We start from the raw sequence: 21,542 nt of genomic DNA on the forward strand, positions 1-21,542 counted from the left end.
GGATCAAGGCGAGTGTGTCTAAGGGGACGATGTCTTTGGCTCCTATACTTGAGAGAATAGGCCATCCTGGTGCTTCATGGGAGTTTAGCAAATGGAGGAAATCTGTTCCCGCAACTATAGCTTACTCTGATTTAAATGCCGAAGCTCATATATGGCATCAAATTATGGCGGACTACATCATTCCCAGCACCCATGTGAGATTCAAGACTGCTTTGCTACTTTGGGCTATCATGGAAGGAAAGAGTATAGCCATTGTGCCTTTATTATGAACATCGATATGGAAACTGATTAAGAAGAACATCAACATCCCTTTTCCATCAATGGTGATGCATTTAGCAACAGCAGCGGGGGTAGAATGGCGTCCGAGGGACTTAATGTTCAGGATTCCTAGAGGCAACAAGTTCATTCTGAGGGGAGATTTGGAAAGATCAACAAACACAACACCCTCGGAGAGGAAGACACCCACAGCACCACCATCAAGTCTACCAACTTCATCAATTGCTTTCCCTTTTCTCTGTCCTCTTTCGAAATTTTTCCAAGATATCTTGCATGATATCCACCACAAGGAGCATTTGGAGTAAAATAATTTCGAGTGGATAGCGGCAAGGCAAGAAGGAAGAGACCCCGGCACACCTCCTAGAGCTTCATCCGACCTAGCAGAGGAAGAGTATGATGCAGTTGACCAACGCTCTTCTGAATCCACCAGCTGAAGGTGGACCTCAAAGGGTCTCATTCTCCTGGATTATAAGCATGCACAGAGGACCGTGCACAAACTAAGTGTGGGGGAGGATCGATGATTTCAAGGGGGGTAAAAATTTCTCAATTCAAGACACTTTTGCAATGTTTCTTGTAGTACTTTTTCTTCATTTTGAGTAGTTTTATTTCTATTGTATCTTGTTTAGTTTGTTTGTAAATATTTCTTTATCGTTTATGGATATTTAGTAATTAACATTTTCATGTTGCATGATAGAATGAATAAGTTGGTGAAACACCAAGAAATTTCCATGAGATCTTTTCTAGGGCGTACCATTGATTGAATTGAAGAAAAATTGTGTTTGCCAACTTACTTGAAGTATTTTGTTTGTAGAACATGGAAAAGAGCTAGAACAACAGACCTTGTGAGATTTGAGCTTTAATAGATGGTTGCACTTTTCAAGCATAATGTTGTTCTTGTGTGTGATTATACTCTTTTTTTATTATGATAATTGATTTGCATGATTCTTTATGTCTTGTATTTATGTTTGGATGCATTTAGCATGATTGAGGCCATCTTTGATGTTAAACTCACTAACCGATATGGCCAACCCTTGCATTCACCTTTGTGAACCCCTTTTGAGCCTATGAACCCCTTTTGTTCTCATGATAAGCACATTACTCCCTTTAGGCGAAAAACCATTGATGTCCCTGAATTACTCTTTGATTAGCTTGGGTGGATTAGTGTGTATATTCTAAGTGTGGGGGAATTTTGGGAAGCGTTGGTGATAGAGGCATGAACTCATCATGAAAAATCTTTGGCAATTAGGTAACACTCATGCATTTCATTAATTAAGACATATGGATTTATAGTTCAATTTAAAAAAAAAAAACTTGTGTATAACAAAGTATGAAATAATAGAGTAAATAAAGGATGCATATGCCATGTTTGAAAAGAAAATGCATGAGTGAGGTGAGATAGAAAAAGAAAATGGGTAGAAAAGTTGTATTGTTATGTGTACATAGGTGATGTAGGATTAGGTGGACACTTAAGCTAATCAAAGAACTAATTCTTTAAGTCCACTTAACCATATTTCATCCTACCTAAACCCTAGCCCCATTACATCCCCCTAAAGACCTCATGATATTTGTTATTCATGTATTAAATACTAGTTGATTGTTAGATGACTTGCAAATCTTTGAAAAGTATGATAAAAGGAGAATTAAGTGGTTAAACTCTAAACACTGAGCGAATTGAGTGGATACACATCCGGTGAGGGGTTCGATCGCTCAATTCTATGTTCTTATGCCTCATATTGTATCTTCTTGCAAGTTGTTTAATTGGATAGTTTTGAAAATTTTAATTCAATTCTTTGGTCATTGATCTTAGTACATGAACTCTTTGCATTTGCCCTAAAACTTTCTTGTCATGGATTGGAATTTCATGGTTCGTTTCTACCAACTCTCATCATAGTATATATTGGCAATTAGCCTTAGGATAGTTGCATGCATTTAAGTAGTATATAGCATAAGTCATTTTCCCTTTCATCTATCTCATTTGAGTGTGTTTAGCATGAGGACATGCTAGTGTTTAAGTTTGGGGGAATTGATGAATCCATATTTGATGATGATTTTTGGTTAGAATTGAATGGATTTCATCACATAAACTTGCACTTATTCCCTCGAATAGCATGCTTTTGAACTTTCCTCCCAATTTGTGCTTGATTATAAATATATGCTCTTTTGTGCTCAATTTAATCTATTTTATTCCATTTGCCTTCCATTCGATGCCTTGATGTTGTTTGTGAGTGATTTCAGGTGTATAAGGTAGGAATGGCTTGGAGAAAATGGAAGAAGAGCATACAAAGTGGAGGAAGCATGAAGAATTAAAGGAGATGAGTTCAAATACGTGTGCGTGCGCACAGGTGATGAGCGGATAATTTATACGCTTTTTAGCATTGTTTTTAGTATGTTTTTAGTATATTTTAGTTAGTTTTTATTATGCTTTTATTAGTTTTTAAATAAAAATCATATTTCTAGACTTTACTATGAGTTTATGTATTTTTCTGTGATTTCAGGTATTTTCTGGCTGAAATTGAGGGACCTGAGCAAAAATCTGATTCAGAGGCTGAAAAAGAACTGCAGATGCTGTTGGATTCTGACCTCCCTGCACTCAAAGTAGCTTTTCTGCAGTTATAGAAGTCCAATTGGCGCGCTCTTAATTGCGTTAGAAATTAGACATTCTGGGCTTTCCAGCAATATATAATAGCCCATACTTTGCCCAAGATTTGATGGCCCAAACCAGCGTTCCAAGTCAACATAGAAATTCTGGCATCAAAACGCCAGAACTGGCATAAAAGCTAGAGTTAAACGCCCAAACTGGCACAAAAGCTGGCGTTTAACTCCAAGAAAAGCCTATACACATGAAAGCTTCAATGCTCAACCCAAGCACACACCAAGTGGGCCCGGAAGTGGATTCTGCATCATTTACTCATTTCTGTAAACCCTAGTTTACTAGTTTTCTACAAATAGGACCTTTTGCTATTGACGTTGAACACACTGGATCATATTGATCATCTTTGAACTTGTATGTTCACGCTTTGGGAGGCTCGCCGTTCGGCCATGCCTAGATCTTTTGTTCTTATGTATTTTCAACGGTAGAGTTTTTACACACCATAGATTAAGGTGTGCAGCTCTGCTGTTCTTCATGAATTAATGCAAAGTATTATTGTTTTTCTATTCAATTCACGCCTATTTCTATTCTAAGATATCCATTCGTTCTTCAACATGATGAATGTGATGATCTGTGACACTCATCATCATTCTCACCTATGAACACGTGCATGACAACCACTTTCGTTCTACATGCAATCAAGCTTGAATGTGTATCTCTTCGGTTTCTAATCTAAGATTAAAACCTTCGTGGTATAGGCTAGAATCATTGGCGGCTATTCCTGAGATCTAGAAAGTCTAAACCTTGTCTGTGGTATTTCGAGTAGGATCTGGGAAGGGATGACTGTGACGAGCTTCAAACTCGCGAGTGCTGGGCGTGTGACAGACGCAAAAGTATCACTGGATCCAATTCCAGCATGATCGAGAACCGACAGATGATTAGCCGTGCGGTGACAGTGCATTTGGACCATTTTCACTGAGAGGACAGGAAGTAGCCATTGACAACGGTGATGCCCAACATACAGCTTGCCATGGAAAGGAGTATGAATGATTGGATGAAGGCAATAGGAAAGCAGAAGTTCAGGAGGAACAAAGCATCTTCATACGCTTATCTGAAATTCTCACCAATGAATTACATAAGTATCTCTATCCTATTTTATATTTTATTCATATTTTAATTATCAATCCTCCATAACCATTTGAATCCGCCTGACTGAGATTTAAAAGATGACCATAGCTTGCTTCAAGCCGACAATCTCCGTGGGATCGACCCTTACTCACGTAAGGTTTATTACTTGGACGACCCAGTGCACTTGCTGGTTAGTTGTGCGGAGTTGTGATAAAGAGTGAGATTACAATTGTGCGTACCAAGTTGTTGGCGCCATTGATGATGACAATTTCGTGCACCAAGTTTTTGGCGCCGTTGTCGGGGATTGTTCGAGTTTGGACAACTGACGGTTCATCTTGTTGCTTAGATTAGGTAATTTTATTTTATGTTTAAGCTTTTTACTTTTTATTTTCGAAAAAATTTTCAAAAATACAAAAAAAAAATTCTATTCTATTCTTCAGAGTTTTTAAGAATGAATTCTAGAGTTTCATGATGATCTGTTGAAGTCTGGCTGGCTGTGAAGCCATGTCTAATCTTTTGGACCGAGGTTTTAACTTATCATCACAAGAGCTTGTTGATTTCTATCAATTTTGCTGTTGAGAGTAATGATCTGCTAAAGCTTGGCTGGCCATTGGCCATGTCTAGTGTTTTGGACCGAAGCTTTCATTGAAGGCTTGGCTGGCTAGTAAGCCATATCTAATTCCTGGACCGGAGTTTTAGACTAACATTGCAATGATTCCTGGAATTCTCATTAAAAATTTTGAATCTCTTTATTTTCTTTTCCATATACTTTTTGAAAAAAATCACCAAAAGATTTTATAAAATCATAAAAATCAAAAATATTTTTTGAGTCTAGTGTCAATTTTTAAGTTTGGTGTCAATTGCATGTCTTTATTCTTTTTGCATTTTTCGAATATATATAATATGTTCTTCATTGATCTTCAAGTTGTTCTTGATGATTCCATTGCTCTGATCTTTAATTTCTCTTATTTTGTGTCTTTTGTTGTTTCTTACATGCATTTTTAAATTGTTATAGTCCTTAGTATACAAACTTCTGAGTTGGGAGTCTTGCATGCCTTGTTTATTTGATCTTAGTTGCATTTTTTTTATTGTTTCTCATCATTTAAAAATTCAAATTTTTTTTTTAAATTTGTGTCTTTTCAAGTCAATAATACAGAGAATTGAAGATTCAGAACATTCAGCAGAGGAATTACATAGAAAAGGCTGGGTGTTCAAAATGCCCAATGAAGAAGGAAAACTGGCGTTTAAACGCCAGCCAAGGTAGGCGTTAATCACCCAAAAAGGTAGCATTTTGGGCGTTTAACGCCAGGAGGACACTAGAGGGAAGATTTTGTTTTTAATTAAAATCTTTTCCAAATTTTCATAATTTTGCAAAATCAAATCTTTTTCAAATCATATCTTTTCAATCATATCTTTTCAAAATCAATTTCTTTCCATTTTTTTAATTTATTATTATTTTCGAAAATCCTTGCTACAATTAATGATTTAACTCAAAATTTTCAAGTTGTTACTTGTCTATTAAGAAATGATCAAATTTTAATTCTAGAATCATATCTTTTAATTTCATGTTAGTCAAGTAATCAACTTTAATTTTAAAAATTTCTCTTTTTAATTTGATTCTCAATCATATCTTTTCAATCACATCTTTTTCAAAATTAATTTTCTAATTTCAAAATCTTTTCCAAAAATCACTTAATTTCTTTCCCAATCTTAGTTTTTGAAAATCATTTACCAAATTTTTAAAATTTCTTTTAATTATTTCAAATTCTTTTACTTTAATTTCGAAAATTTTTCCCCTCTTCTAAAATCCTTCTATTTAAAGGACTAACACTTCTCCATTATCAGCAATTCAAACGCTGTCCCTCTTGATAAGTTCGAATTCTCTCTTCTCTACCTCATCCTTCTATTTTTGTTTTCCTCTGACACCTCAAGAAATCTCTATACTGTGACATAGAGGATTCCATATTTTCTTCTCCTCTCTTTTCATATGAGTAGGAGTAAGGACAAGAACATTCTTGTTGAGGCTGATCCTGAACCTGAAAGGACCTTGAAGAGAAATCTAAGAGAAGCTAAAGTACAACTCTCTGTAGAGGACCTAACAAAACTTTTTAAACAAGAAAAAGACATGGCAGCCGAAAATAACAATAATGCCAACAATGCAAGGAAGGTGCTTGGTGACTTTACTGCACCTACTCCCGACTTCTATGGGAGAAGCATCTCAATTCCTGCCATTAGAGTAAACAACTTTGAGCTTAAGCCTCAATTAGTTTCTCTAATGCAACAGAATTGCAAGTTTCATGGACTTCCATTAGAAGATCCTCATAAGTTCTTAGCTAAATTCTTGCAAATCTGTGACACTGTCAAGACCAATGGGGTTGATCCCGAGGTTTACAAGCTTATGCTTTTTCCCTTTGCTGTAAGAGACAGAGCTAGAACATGGTTGGATTCACAACCTAAAGAGAGCCTGAACTCTTGGGAAAAGCTAGTCAATGCCTTCTTGGCAAAGTTCTTTCCACCTCAAAAATTGAGCAAGCTTAGAGTGGAAGTTCAAACCTTCAGACAGAAGGAAGGTGAATCCCTCTATGAAGCTTGGGAAAGACACAAGAAATTAATCAGAAAGTGTCCTTCTAACATGCTTTCAGAATGGAGCATCATAGGTATCTTCTATGATGGTCTGTCTGAACTGTCCAAAATGTCATTGGACAGCTTTGCTGGAGGACCTCTTCATCTGAAGAAGACGCCTGCAGAAGCTCAGGAACTTATTGAAATGGTTGCAAATAACCAATTCATGTACACTTCTGAAAGGAATCCTGTGAATAATGGGACGAATAAGAAGAAAGGAGTTCTTGAAATTGATACTCTGAATGCCATATTGGCTCAGAACAAAATATTGACTCAGCAAGTTAATATGATTTCTCAAAGTCTGTCTGGCATGCAAGTAGCAACAGGCAGTACCAAAGAAGCTTCAGCTGAAGAAGAAGCTTATGATCCTGAGAATCCAGCAATGGAAGAGGTGAATTACATGGGAGAACCCTATGGAAACACCTATAATCTTCCATGGAGAAATCATCCAAACCTCTCATGGAAGGATCAACAGAGGCCCCAACAAGGCTTCAACAATAGTAATGGTGGAAGAAATAAGTTTAGCAATAGCAAGCCTTTTCCATCATCTTCTCAGCAACAGACAGAGAATTCTAAGCAGAGCTATTCTGACTTAGCAACCATAGTCTCTGATCTAATTAAAACCACTCAAAGTTTCATGACTGAAACAAGATCCTCCATTAGAAACTTGGAGGCACAAGTGGGTTAGCTGAGTAAGAAAGTTACTGAACTCCCTCCTAGTACTCTTCCAAGCAATACAGAAGAAAATCCAAAAGGAGAGTGCAAGGCCATTAACATGACCCACACGGCCGAACTTGGAGAGGAGGAAGAGGCAGTGATCTCCACTGAGGAAGACATCAATGGATGTCCACTGGCCTCCAAGGAGTTCCCTAATGAGGAACCATGGGAATCTGAGGCTCACACTGAGACCATAGAGATTCCATTGAATTTACTTTTGCCATTCATGAGCTCTGATGAGTATTCTTCCTCTGAAGAGGATGAAGATGTTACTGAAGAGCAAGTTGCTAAGTACCTTGGAGCAATCATGAAGTTAAATGCCAAGTTATTTGGTAATGAGACTTGGGAGGATGAACCTCCCTTGCTCACCAAAGAACTGGATGACTTGACAAGGCGGAAATTACCTCTAAAGAGACAAGATCTTGGAAAGTTCTCAATACCTTGTACCATTGGCACCATGACCTTTGAGAGGCTCTGTGTGACCTAGGGTCAAGCATAAACCTCATGCCTCTCTCTGTAATGGAGAAGCTAGGAATCATTGAGGTACAAGCTACAAGAATCTCACTAGAGATGGCAGACAATTCAAGGAAACAGGCTTATGGACTTGTAGAGGATGTCTTGGTAAAGGTTGAAGACCACTACATCCCTGCTGATTTCATAGTCCTAGGCACTGGGAAGTGTATGGATGAATCCATCATCCTTGGCAGACCCTTCCTAGCCACAGCAAAAGCTGTGATTGATGTTAACAGAGGAGAATTGGTCCTTCAAGTGAATGAGGACGCCCTTGTGTTTAAAGCTCAAGGATCTCCCTCTGTAACCATGGAGAGGAAGCATGAAAAGCTTCTCTCAATACAGAGTCAAACAAAATCCCCACATTCAAACTCTAAGTTTGGTGTTGGGAGGCCACAACTAAGCTTTAAGTTTGGTGTTGAGAGGCCATCATCATGCTCTGAGTATCTGTGAGGCTCCATGAGAGCCCATTGTCAAGCTACTGACATTAAAGAAGCGCTTGTTGGGAGGCAACCCAATTTTAATTATCTATGTTAAATTTCTATTTTCCATTGTTATTTTATGTTTTCTGTAGGTTGATGATCATGTGAAGTCACAAAAACAATTGAAAAAGCAAAAACAAACTGAAAAACAGAAAGAAAAATAGCACACCCTGGAGGAGAAGCCTACTGGCGTTTAAACGCCAGTAAGGGCAGCAGAATGGGCGTTAAACGCCCAGTCTGGCACCATTCTGGGTGTTTAACGCCAGAAATGGGCACCAGACTGGCGTTTAACGCCAGAAAAGGGCAAGAAGCTGGCGTTAAATGCCAGAAATGGGCAGCAACCTGGCATTTAACGCCAGGATTGGCAGCAAAGGGTGTTTTGCAAGCCTAATTGGTGCAGGGATGAGAAATCCTTGACACCTCAGGATCTGTAGACCCCACAGGATCCCCACCAACCTTAACTCACTCTCTCTCTTCTTCACACCTTTTCATAATACTCTTCCCCAAATACCCTTCACCAATCACCTCAATACATCTTCCCCAAAAACCCCTCACCTATCAAATCCTACTCTCTTCTCCATAAACCCTTCACCAATCTACACCCATCCATCATAAACCCCACCTACCTCACCATTCAAATTCAAACCACTTTCCCTCCCAATCCCACCAATACATGGCCGAACTTTACCCTCTCCCCACTCCTATATAAACCACTCTTCACCCCTTCATTTTCACACATCTTAAACACTACTTCTCCCCCTTGGCCGAAACACTAACCCACCTCCATCTCCTCTATTTCTTCTTCCTCAACTCTCTTCTTTCTTCTTTTGCTCGAGGACGAGCAAACCTTTTAAGTTTGGTATGGTAAAAGCATTGCTTTTTGTTTTTCCATAACCATTTATGGCACCTAAAGCCGGAGAAACCTCTAGAAAGAGGAAAAGGAAGGCAAAAGCTTCCACCTCCGAATCATGGGAGATGGAGAGATTCATCTCGAAGGTCCATCAAGACCACTTCTATGAAATTGTGGCCAAGAAGAAGGTGATCCCTGAGGTCCCTTTCAAGCTCAAAAAGAGTGAATATCTAGAGATCCGACATGAGATTCAAAGAAGAGGTTGGGAAGTTCTCACTAACCCCATTCAACAAGTCGGGATTTTAATGGTTCAAGAGTTCTATGCCAATGCATGGATCACCAAGAACCATGATCAAAGTGTGAACCTGGACCCTAAGAATTGGCTTACAATGGTTCGGGGGAACTGCTTAGATTTCAGTCCAGAAAATGTAAAGTTGGCATTCAACTTGCCCATGATGCAAGGAGATCCATGCCCCTACACTAGAAGGGTCAACTTTGATCAAAGGTTGGACCAAGTCCTCATAGACATTTTTGAAGAGGGCGCTCAATGGAAGAAAGATTCAAGAGGGAAGCCGGTTCAACTAATAAGGCATGACCTCAAGCCCGTGGCTAAGGGATGGTTGGAGTTCATTCAACGTTCAATCATTCCCACTAGCAACCGGTCTGAAGTTACTATAAGACCGGGCTATCATGATCCATAGTATCATGATTGGAGAGGAAGTAGAAGTTCATGAGGTTATATCCCTAGAACTCTACAAGGTGGCGGACAAGTCCTCTACTTTGTCAAGGTTAGCCTTCTCTCATCTTATTTGTCACCTTTGCAATTCAGCTGGAATTGACATAGAGGAAGACATCCTCATCGATGAGGACAAGCCCATCACTAAGAAAAGGATGGAGCAAACAAGAGATCCTACTCATGGACAAGAGCATGAGGAAATTCCTCATCATGAAATCCCTGAGATGCCTCAAGGGATGCATTTTCCTCCACAAAATTATTGGGAGCAAATCAACACCTCCCTATGAGAATTAAGCTCCAATATGGGACAACTAAGGGTGGAGCACCAAGAGCGTTCCATCCTCCTTCATGAAATTAGAGAAGACCAAAGAGTTATGAGAGAGGAGCAACAAAGGCAAGGAAGAGATATTGAGGAGCTCAAGCACTCCATAAGATCTTCAAGAGGAAGAACAAGCCGCCATCACTAAGGTGGACCCGTTCTTTAATTTCCTTGTTCTTTATTTTCTGTTTTTCGAATTTTATGCTTTATGTTTATTTATGTTTGTGTCTTATTACATGATCACTAGTGTCTAAGTGTCTATGCCTTAAAGCTATGAAAATGAATCCATCACCTTTCTTAAATGAAAAATGTTTTTAACTGAAAAAGAAAAATAAGTACATGAATTTCGAATTTTAAAACAGTTTCATTATTTTGATGTGGTGGCAATACTTTTATTTTTCTGAATGAATGCTTGAATAGTGCATATTTTTGAAATTGTTGTTTATGAATGTTAAAATTGTTGGCTCTTGAAAGAATGATGGAAAAGGAGAAATGTTATTGATAATCTAAAAAATCATAAAAATGATTCTTGAAGCAAGAAAAAGCAGTGAATAGCTTGCAGAAAAAAAATGGCGAAAAAAAAAGGAGAAGAAAAGAGAAAAAAAAAGAAAAAAAAGAAAAAGCAAGCAGAAAAAGTCAATAGCCCTTTAAACCAAAAGGCAAGGGTAAAATAAAAAGGATCCAAGGCTTTGAGCATCAGTGGATAGGAAGGCCCACAGGAATAAAATATTGGCCTAAGCGGCTAAACCAAGCTGTCCCTAACCATGTGCTTGTGGCGTGAAGGTGTCAAGTGAAGACTTGAGACTGAGCGGTTAAAGTCGTGGTCCAAAGCAAAAAGAGTGTGCTTAAGAGCTCTGGACACCTCTAATTGGGGACTCTAGCAAAGTTGAGTCACAATCTGAAAAGGTTCACCCAGTTATGTGTCTGTGGCATTTATGCATCCGGTGGTAATACTGGAAAACAAAATGCTTAGGGTCACGGCCAAGACTCATAAAGTAACTGTGTTCAAGAATCAACATACTGAACTAGGAGAATCAATAACACTATCTGAATTCTGATATCCTATAGATGACAATCATTTTGAAATTCAAAGGATAAAGTGAGATGCCAAAACTGTTCAGAAGCAAAAAGCTAATAGCCCCGCTCATCTAATTAAGACTGATCTTCATAGATGTTTTTGGAATTCATTGTACATTCTATTCTTTTTATCCTATTTGATTTTCAGTTGCTTGGGGACAAGCAATAATTTAAGTTTGGTGTTGTGATGAGCGGATAATTTATACGCTTTTTGGCATTATTTTTAGTATGTTTTTAGTATATTTTAGTTAGTTTTTATTATGTTTTTATTAGTTTTTAAATAAAAATTACATTTCTGTACTTTACTATGAGTTTGTGAGTTTTTCTGTGATTTCAGGTATTTTCTGGCTGAAATTGAGGGACCTGAGCAAAAATCTGATTCAGAGGCTGAAAAAGGACTGCAGATGCTATTGGATTCTGACCTCCCTACACTCAAAGTGGATTTTCCGGAGCTACAAAAGCCCAATTGATGCGATCTCAATTGCGTTGGAAAGTAGACATCCTGGGCTTTCCATCAATATATAATAGTCTATACTTTGCCCAAGATTTAATGGCCCAAACTAGCGTTCCATGTCAGCATAGAAATTCTGGCGTCAAAACGCCAGAACTGGCATAAAAGCTGGAGTTAAACGCCCAAACTGGCACAAAAGCTGGCGTTTAACTCCAAGAAAAGTCTCTACACGTGAAGGCTTCAATGCTCAGCCCAAGCACACACCAAGTGGGCCCGAAAGTAGATTCTGCATCATTTACTCATTTCTGTAAACCCTAGTTTACTAGTTTTCTACAAATAGGACCTTTTGCTATTGACTTTGAACACACTGGATCATATTGATCATCTTTGAACTTGTATATTCACGCTTTGGGAGGCTGTCCATTCGGTCATGCCTAGACCTTTTGTTCTTATGTATTTTCAACGGTAGAGTTTCTACACACCATAGATTAAGGTGTGGAGCTCTGCTATTCTTCATGAATTAATGCAAAATACTACTATTTTTCTATTTAATTCACGCCTATTTCTATTCTAAGATATCCATTCATTCTTCAACATGATGAATGTGATGATCCGTGACACTCATTATCATTCTCACCTATGAACGCGTGCGTTACAACCACTTTCATTCTACATGCAATCAAGCTTGAATATGTATCTCTTGGGTTTCTAATCTAAGATTAAAACCTTCGTGGTATAGACTAGAATCATTGGCGGCCATTTCTGAGATCCGGAAAGTTTAAACCTTGTCTGTGGTATTCCGAGTAGGATCTGGGAAGGGATGACTGTGACGAGCTTCAAACTCGCGAGTGCTGGGCGTGTGACAAACGCAAAAGGATCAATGGATCCTATTCCAACATGATCGAGAACCGACAGATGATTAGACGTGCGGTGACAGCGCATTTAGACCATTTTCATTTAGAGGATGGGAAGTAGCCATTGACAATGGTGATGCCTAACGTACAGCTTGCCATGGAAAGGAGTATGAATGATTGGATGAAGGCAATAGGAAAGCAGAAGTTCAGGAGGAACAAAGCATCTTCATACGCTTATCTGAAATTCTCACCAATGAATTACATAAGTATCTCTATCCTATTTTATATTTTATTCATATTTTAATTATCAATCCTCCATAACCATTTGAATCCGCCTGACTGAGATTTACAAGATGACCATAGCTTGCTTCAAGCCGACAATCTCCGTGGGATCGACCCTTACTCACGTAAGGTTTATTACTTTGACGACCCAGTGCACTTGCTGTTTAGTTGTACGGAGTTGTGATAAAGAGTGAGATTACAATTGTGCGTACCAAGTTGTTGGCGCCATTGATGTTCACAATTTTGTGCACCAACAGGCACCCAATCAGAGCACGTGGATCGTTTCAAGCGCGTCGCACGACCATTCAAGCATCGCCTAGTGTGCGTGCGCACAGCTGCTTGTGCATACACACAGGAAAGGATTTTCGCAAAGTGTGTGGACGCACACGTCTGTGCGTCCGCACAGGTGTCCGCACATGACCTCATTAAAATGGCACGTGACTAGCGATTTTAAGGCTTTGGAGGCCCATTTCTGAAGTCTTTTAGCTCATATTAGAAGGGAAATGAAGAGCATAACATAGCATATCATTTAGGATAGTTTAGGAGTAGTAGTAGGAAGCTTTTAGTTTAGTTTTATCTAAGTTTTGCATTATCTCTATTAGGGTTTATGTTAGGGTTTTACATTTAAGTGCCATTTCCATGTTTGATCTTGGATTTTTCTAGCTTCCATTGTAAGTATCTTCTTGTTATTACTCTTTATAGTTACATTGTTCTTACTCTTTCTTATAATTCAAGTTATAGTTCAATTTTACTTCTCTTTTGCAATTTCAATTTCTTGTTGATGAATTTGATGTTTGATGTTAGTTTCATGCTTTCTTATGTTATTCTTGTTGATTGAAATCAATTGTTTCTTTTAGTTTCAAGTCTTTTCTTATTTTTTCCATGTTTAAGGTTTTTGCCCACCAAGTGTTTGACAAAATGTCAACCATGGTTTTAGGCTAAATTTTTGGCTCATGGCTTGGGAAAAGTGAGCAATTGGGTTCCTAGAGTTGGAATGTCCAACATTTAGTGTCAATTCTTGGATTGTTAATTGTTCTTGTTCTCACTAACGCTAATTTGTTGCTAAGGCAATTAGCAAGCAATTTAGGATTTGTGGGTTAAGAACACTTATGCTCATTTAACTTACTTTCCGATGTGAGAGTTGATCAAGTGAGACTAATCTATCATAATTGTCATAGTTGTGGTTCCAACAAGGAAAGGACCCTTAGCTCACTCCAAGCCAAGACTCTTTTTAAGTTTTCAATCTTTCATATACTTCTATATTAATCTCTTTTATACTTTACTTGTTTATATTACATAGTCGGTTCTTTAATTTCTTCATTAGTTCAATCATTACAATTTTGCATGTTCTTTTATTGCTTTATATGTTCATTTCTTTATTGACAACCCCTTGATCACTACAACCGGAATCGTACACTCATTGTCCTCAAGTGTTCCTTGGGAGACGACCCGGGAGTCAAATACTCTCGGTATTGAATTGGTTTTGAATTGACTATCTTTTGAATTTTCAATTTGACTGATGACTAATTGTTGGGTATGGACTATACTTGCAACGTCAATCATATTCTAGTGCAAAAATCAAAACTTGTTCAATTCAGTCGTTCGTCAGTAGGTTCCTTCCTTTTTCTCTTCCTTGGTGAGGAGGCTTGAGATTTGGGTGCCATTTCTTTTGTTTAGAGTTTTCTCAAGAAAAAAAAACACCAAAATTAGAAATTTTGTTTGTCCCCAGGTAAAGAATGAAAAGAATAATGGAAAATAGGAGAAGAATACTTTGGTTATTTGTGTAAGAGGGGAGGGTGACAAGGAGAGATGAATGTGAATGATGGAAGAAGATAAGAATGAGTAAGAGTTGGGAGAGGAGGGCTTCATTAAGGATGAAGAGAATAAGAGGTGGGGTGTAGTGATGAGATAGGAATGGGGGAGGGGGATGTATTTATAATGAAAAGGGAGAGTGGTGTGTGTGGTGCAGATGAAATCTAAAGAATGGAGGGTGTGCATGGGAGTGAGGGCTTCAAAATGCATGTATGCAAGGGGATAAGAGCTTGGAAGTGATTGAGGCCAAGCATAGGTATTCATTGGTCAACAAAAGAGGTACATGGGTGAATGAGGGAGGTTTGCAAGAACCATGCATGCAAAAGGAGTGACCAATGCATGTGAATGAGGGAGACATTCAAGGACAAAGAAATTCAAAATATAGTGGCATAAGAGGGGTTATGCATGCAAAAAGAAGTGGCTTATGCATAGGTGTTGTCATAGGTGCATGTGAATACAACAAAAGTTCCTAGGGTGGTTCACGAGCTTCCTTGCCTACTAATAATTGGGTTGCCTTCCAACATGTGCTTCTTTGATGTTACTAACTTGATGGTTAGCTCTTGAGGTCAGGATTTGAATGGATTTCTAACTATCGATATCGCCACCAAGATAGTGCTTCAATCTCTGACCATTGACAGTGAATCTTCTTTAAGAATTCTCATCCATGACTTCAATATGGCCGTAACGGGACACCTTGGTGACAATAAAAGGTCTAAACCATCTTGATTTCAGTTTTTCGCACTACAAGAAAAATACCCATTCAGGTACACTTGAAAAGTGTAGCCAAAAGTGAAAAAAATGATGTCTTAGGCTACAGCTACGCTTTTTGGGCTACGGCTACGCTTTTTGGGGTGATTCCTATTCAGCCGTTGCCTATTCTCAAAGGCTACGCTTTCCTGCACCAAGGGCTACGCTTTTGGCGTTTGGGAATAGGCTACGCTTTTCAAGTGATGCTGTCCAGGACCAAAGGCTACGCTTTTCAGCACTAATGGTTACCAGAATTCAAAAGAATAGGCTACACTTTTCAAGGCTACTGCATCACTTTATAAACGTAACAAATAGCATACTTATAGCTACTTTATATAAGTGTAGTCTTAGGTCCCTCATTATTTTTTTTAATTTTAATATATATATATATATATATAATTAATATTTCAATAATTTTTTGTACAATATAATATTTAATAATATAATTACATATATAATTTTGTATTTTTAATTAAATGAATTAAATAAAATAAAATAAAAATAAAAATAAAATTATACTAAATTTATTTAAATAATAAAAATTATCTGTAAACAAAATATATTTATAAAGAACCAAAAGTATTAAAATGAAATTAATTTTGAATATTCATACATCTCACACCAAATTAAGCATAGTCATATCAAAATAAGTAAGAGACCACTTAAAATTTACTACTAATACTCTACGAAAAACTAAAATATTATATCTTACATAAGTATTTTCTAATAACTAAACCATATTCCACAATCCATGAATCTCTTCCTCTTGTTGCTACTGTTTGGCCTTCATGTCTCCAAGTTCATCTTTTAAAGTTGTCGCTTTTTCTTTGAGCTGTTGCTTTAAAATGTGGTGACCACAGAAGATAACTCAAATCTGCAATCAATTCCAGCAACCAAGTGAATTCTTTTTTAACTTATAAATAAAGCCTAAAGGCAGCAACTTTGACAGGCAACAACAAAAGAATCACCCCATCAATAAAAGAATAACCTATAACTCATCAAATCCCAAATGCCAATATCTCTTACAAGCATTGTTTATAGCATTCACAGCCATCCTAAAAGGCATAAAGATATAGCAGTGAAAGCTTACCAAACCTACTACTCTTTTTATTAACCTCCTAATATGTACGCTCAACTTTACATTAATATATATACACACATATATATCCATTGGAAATGTGAAATAAGTAATTAAGTACTATACTGTACCTGTGACTAATTAATAACAGGAAGTGAGATTTTCATAATAGTATTATTAAGGCACATTCCTAATTACGATTGTTCTTTAGAGCTTCTTGGCAATCCGATATTAGTGGCTAGTGTAGTGGGTTCTACTTCTACACACAAAAATTACAGCTGCTACACATTCCTTGTGCTCAGAAATCTCGTGATCATCTGCAAAAAAGTCAAGCATTGCCAACTAATTTGTCATACTTTGAGAAATTAATATTCTCTCTTATACACTAGCATAACATAATCTGAGGGAAAGAAGCAACAAGCATTAAATCAAGTGAGCTTTCTTCCAGAATTAATAGATTGAGCTTTAATTCTATCTTTTTTTTTTCATGGTAAGTGAAATTCCCTTTTTTTTTCTTGGTTATCCTTATGTAATACATATTTGAATGAATCAGAAACCATTCGTGGGACAGAAGCAATAAACAAGAAAAGGTGTCACATGTGGTGAATGAGCATCTCTTTGCCAAGTGCCATGTTGTGTGACTCATGATTAAGATTATATGATCGGTTTTGAGTTATCAAGTGAGAAAGTCGTCCTCTCCCTCACATGCTCATAAGCTAAGGTTTTGCTTTTTCAGCCTTTTCTTTTCCTCCTTTGGAAATTCCCGTCCACACTCCAAAACCCAATCCCAACTTAAAAAAGTTCCCTCAAAACACAAATAGAATAGAATAGTAAAATATTTACAAATAAGTACTTTTAAGAAACAAGTTAAACTTTCTGTTTATGAAATTTAGTTAAATTTATACATTTATTGTCAATTGTGCCAATAGGTGAATATACGGTGGGTACATTTAGTTAAATTTAGTTAAATTCATACATTTATTGTCAATTGTGCCAACAAGTGTTGTTTTAGACAAAAAAATTTCATAAGACAAAAATATATAAGTGGAAAATTAAAAGATAACAGTCAAATAGCAATCACAAAGAGCAGAACCATTTGTCCTAATTGGCTTTTGAAACTAACAGTTTAAAACTACATTATGCACATAACTCTGACTAAGCCAATTAGATTCCAGCCACAATACAATTCTACAAAATTTAATCAGAATGTAGCACATAACATTAACATACCTTAACTGCAAGTTCTCCAATAGCCCAGCATGCATTATTTGCTATTGAAATAGCCTGATAAACTAGGCTGCAAAACAAGGAAAGAAGCAGTTCATATGGAAATTCATTAGACACAAAAGAGCACAATCGGTTTTATCATTCTACCTGCCCCAGTTTCGGACATATGTCCCTCCTCCGAGTCCAAGTCCTTCCCATACTAACTACAACAACACAAACACCATCATGTCAGTAAACAAAATAACTATATATTCTTAATCAGCTGAGGAATTTTGTAGAAGAAAAATTCTACAGATCGATGCAAAGTGAAGAAAACACAAGTCCTCAACCTGATCCATTACTTGAGCAGCATCCTATCTTTTCCAATAGTCTTCGGTACTACCTATACCACAAAAGAAAACCAGTTTATATTAAGCTATTCAACAACAAAGTGTTTTCATAAGTCATAACCAAATCAAATAACTCCTAAGCGATTTCGTAAATTTTGTATTAGGTCTTCTCTCTTTAAAGCCAAGATAAATCCTAAAAAGTTAAAACCCCAACACCAACAAGCATGGTTAACAGAACCGAAACGGCACTGATAGGGTCACCTTTTTTACCTAAATAAATTATTATAGAAAAAATTAATGAAATTGCATAATAAAATCATACATCTGAAGAGCTAACATGGCGAGGGGTGATGGAGCCTCCAATCTGCACCAGTCCATCAGCGGTGAACAATGTAATTCTATCCTCATGAACCCATTGAATTTCTGAGAAATCATTGAAACAAATTAGCAATATAGTACTTAGCAAATAAATTACACCCGTTGGGTGCAGCCCTTCTCGGGACCCTGCGTGAACGCGGGATGCTTGTGAACCAGGCCGCTTTTTTTTTTTTTTACTTAGCAAATAAATCTCATCAGCATAAAAGAGCAGTATATCATTTTCCAAAATGCAGACTCTGATGAAGGCAATCTCAGTTATCGATCAATTAAAACTTAAAAAGTACCAAATGCCATGAATCCAAAAAGCACTGCACCCTTCAATAACCTAAAAATCCTCTGAAAGTTTATAAATTATACTTGAAGAATACCTAACTCAACTAAAGCAGCAAAATCACTAGGCCTTGAAGAAACAAAATAACCATAACTTAGAGCACATAAACATCGAAAAGAAGAAGCAAAAGCTCCACCATTTCATTTCAACAAAAACTAATTTTAATTTTCAAGATTTCAGCTCAAATATTCTAAAAAAGCACACACATTTGAATATTATATATACAAAAATATGTTTCACAACTTGCACAATCACAACTAGCGCTACAGAATCAAATTCCGCAATTGAAATGAACTTCAATTACAACAATCAGTGAAAGGAAAATCCAGCTACTTGAATGAAATTTCAGGAAAAAGAAGGAAAGATTACCAGAGTCAGATTGGAACCACGGGAAAGATCGAAAAGGATCATCACCGGATAGGTTGGAAGAGTCATCGGTGGCTTTGACCACGATATGATGGCGAGAAGAACGAGATGATGAGAAATTGAATGAGGATCTGAAAAGCGGAGAGAGAGGAGATGATAGCGTGGAACGAGAAATTGATGCAAGAGAAGAAGGGAATCTGAATCTTGAGGAGATGATAGCGGTGGAAGAAGCCCTAGCAATGGCGGTGGAGTTTCAGCGGCGACCAAGCACCCCTTTCTTCTCTCCTCCATCGCGTTTTCTCTCTCCCTCGAGCTCTCTTTCACTGGCGCTCGACAGCGGTGGAGCCATATGCGGCGTCGTCGTTTCTTTCCTTCCTTCCCCTCTCCTCTCTTCTTCTCTTCTTCTTCCTGTGCTCCCCTTTTCTGATTTCTTCTCTTTCGTGTGTGTGAGTTGAGGGAGGATGAGAGTGCGTGAGTGAGGCTGAATGGATACGAAAAGGGGAAAAAATTTACCTAATGTGAGAGCGCAGCGAACAGAAGCGACGATGAAGACTAGTGATGGCGTGGTGAGTGGTGAGTGACGAATATGAGTGACTGGTGGAGATGGTGAGTGGTGAGTGGTGAGTGTTGACTGGTGATGGCGATCCCTTTCTCTGATTTGGGGGTGATGAGTAGCGCGAAGAAGGGAAAAGCTAAGGGTAGTGATGATCGAGTGTTATGTTTTCAGTGGCTAAGGGTTATGTTTTCTGATTTGGCTAAGTGTTTGTACGCATGTATCATTTGGGAAAAATTCAAAAAATTTACTAAGTGTTATTGGACATTTCACTTAGATACATTAGGCAACACTTTTGAAGCGCACCCAAAACTTAATAAATAGGCTACTCTTAAAAAGCGCTCTCTTTGATATAAAAGTGTACCCATAGATATTAACATACGGCTACGCTTTATAAGTGATTTCTATAATATCTAAGGCTACACTTTTTAAATGATGCCAGAATTGTGTTTCCTTTTCTCTAAAAAACAGGCAACACTGAGAAAAGCGTAGCCTATTCTATGAATAGGCTACGCTTTTCAAATGTAGCTTAAAAAAAGTGTGGCTGAATGGGTATTTTTCTTGTAGTGTCGGGAAAGAGTTTAAGCCTCGAGTTGAATAAAAGCACCTTTTGTCCAGGCTTAGAGGTTCTTGTTGAGATCCTCTTGTCATGCCACATTTTGGTCTTGTCCTTGTATAGCTTAGCATTCTCATAAGACTCAACTCTAAACTCATCAAGTTGATAGAGTTGAAGCAACCTCTTCTCTTCCACAGCTTTAGAATCAAAATTTAGGAACTTGGTAGTCCAATATGCTCTTTGCTCTAATTTCATTGGCAAGTGACATGATTTTCTATAAACAAGTAGGTAAAGTGACATGCCAATGAGGGTTTTGAAGGCTTTTATATTTGCCCATAGAGCATCATCTAACTTCTTGGACCAATCTTTTCTTGAAGCGCCCACAGTCTTCTCTAAAATTCTCTTGAGTTCTTTGATTGAGACTATGATGAGCGGATATTTTATACGCTTTTTGGCATTATTTTCATATAGTTTTTAGTGTGTTTTGTTTAGTTTTTATTAAGTTTTCATAGGTTTTAGTGTTAAATTCACATTTTTGGATTCTACTATGAGTTTGTGTGTTTTTATGTAATTTCAGGTATTTTCTGGTTGAAATTGAGGAGCTGGAGCAAAAGTCTAATTCAGAGACAGAGAAAGCACTGCAGATGCTATCCAGATCTGACCTCCTTGCACTCGGAAGAGCTTTTCTGGAGCTACCGAAATTCAAATAGAGCGTTCTCAACAGCTATGGGAATCTAAATTCCAAAGCTTTCCAATAATGTATAATAGTCCATACTTTGCTTCAGATTTAAAGGCCCAAAACTGGCGTCCAACGCCAGCCTCCTGCCCCCTTCCAGGCGTCCAACACCCAAGGAGCATAGACCAGCATCCAAACGCCCAGAGAGGATCTCCTAGCCTGTGTTCAATGCCCTACAGGCTTCCTAGCATGTGGATCTCATCAAAGCTCAGCCCAAACACTCACCAAGTGGTCCCCATAAGTGGATTTTAGCACTAAATAGATTGTTTTACCCTTATTAGTCACCTATTTAATATTTAAGAGTTATTTTACATCATATTCAAAGACAATCAGCCCTATTTTCATTTTACACGTTGTATTTTCCTTTTAGTATGAGTTTCTAAACCTCTTAGGTTGAGGGGAGGAGCCCTGCTGAGTTTTATGGATTAATAAAAGTATTACTGTTTCTCTTTCATCTGTGTTTATTCTCTATTCTTAGATGTATATTCGTTCTTCATCAATATGAATGCGTTGAACTGGCATAAGTTTATCACAT

At 37.6% G+C, this 21,542-nt stretch overlaps 1 protein-coding gene and 1 non-coding gene across 2 annotated transcripts; both read right to left on the reverse strand.

Annotated features, from left to right (window-relative positions):
* Nucleotides 1–6,524: 6,524 nt before the first annotated feature.
* Nucleotides 6,525–6,632, reverse strand: LOC148548031 (small nucleolar RNA R71). The gene has a single exon (XR_015897293.1). It is a non-coding gene; the product is annotated as a small nucleolar RNA R71 (small nucleolar RNA).
* An 11,336-nt stretch (nucleotides 6,633–17,968) lies between these two features.
* Nucleotides 17,969–19,644, reverse strand: LOC148548032 (uncharacterized). Its single transcript, XM_088497396.1, has 3 exons — nucleotides 19,166–19,644; nucleotides 18,410–18,510; nucleotides 17,969–18,140 (listed from the first exon to the last, which is right to left on the reverse strand). Exons 1-3 carry the CDS (start codon nucleotides 19,451–19,453, stop codon nucleotides 18,137–18,139), a joined length of 393 nt encoding a protein of 130 aa, XP_088353522.1. The 5' UTR covers nucleotides 19,454–19,644; the 3' UTR covers nucleotides 17,969–18,136.
* Between the last annotated feature and the right edge of the window lie 1,898 nt (nucleotides 19,645–21,542).

Source organism: Arachis ipaensis, chromosome B8 (genome assembly GCF_059453495.1).
Source record: "Arachis ipaensis isolate K30076 ecotype BB chromosome B8, ASM5945349v1, whole genome shotgun sequence".
Lineage (NCBI taxonomy): Eukaryota > Viridiplantae > Streptophyta > Magnoliopsida > Fabales > Fabaceae > Arachis > Arachis ipaensis.

Bases quoted from the DNA above. Each gene is read 5' to 3' on its own strand.
- LOC148548032 (XM_088497396.1), bottom strand. From the start codon at position 19,453: ATGGAGGAGAGAAGAAAGGGGTGCTTGGTCGCCGCTGAAACTCCACCG. The intron at 18,511-19,165 runs GTAATCTTTCCT...ATGATTTCTCAG, and splicing joins GTGGTTCCAATCTGACTCTG to AAATTCAATGGGTTCATGAG.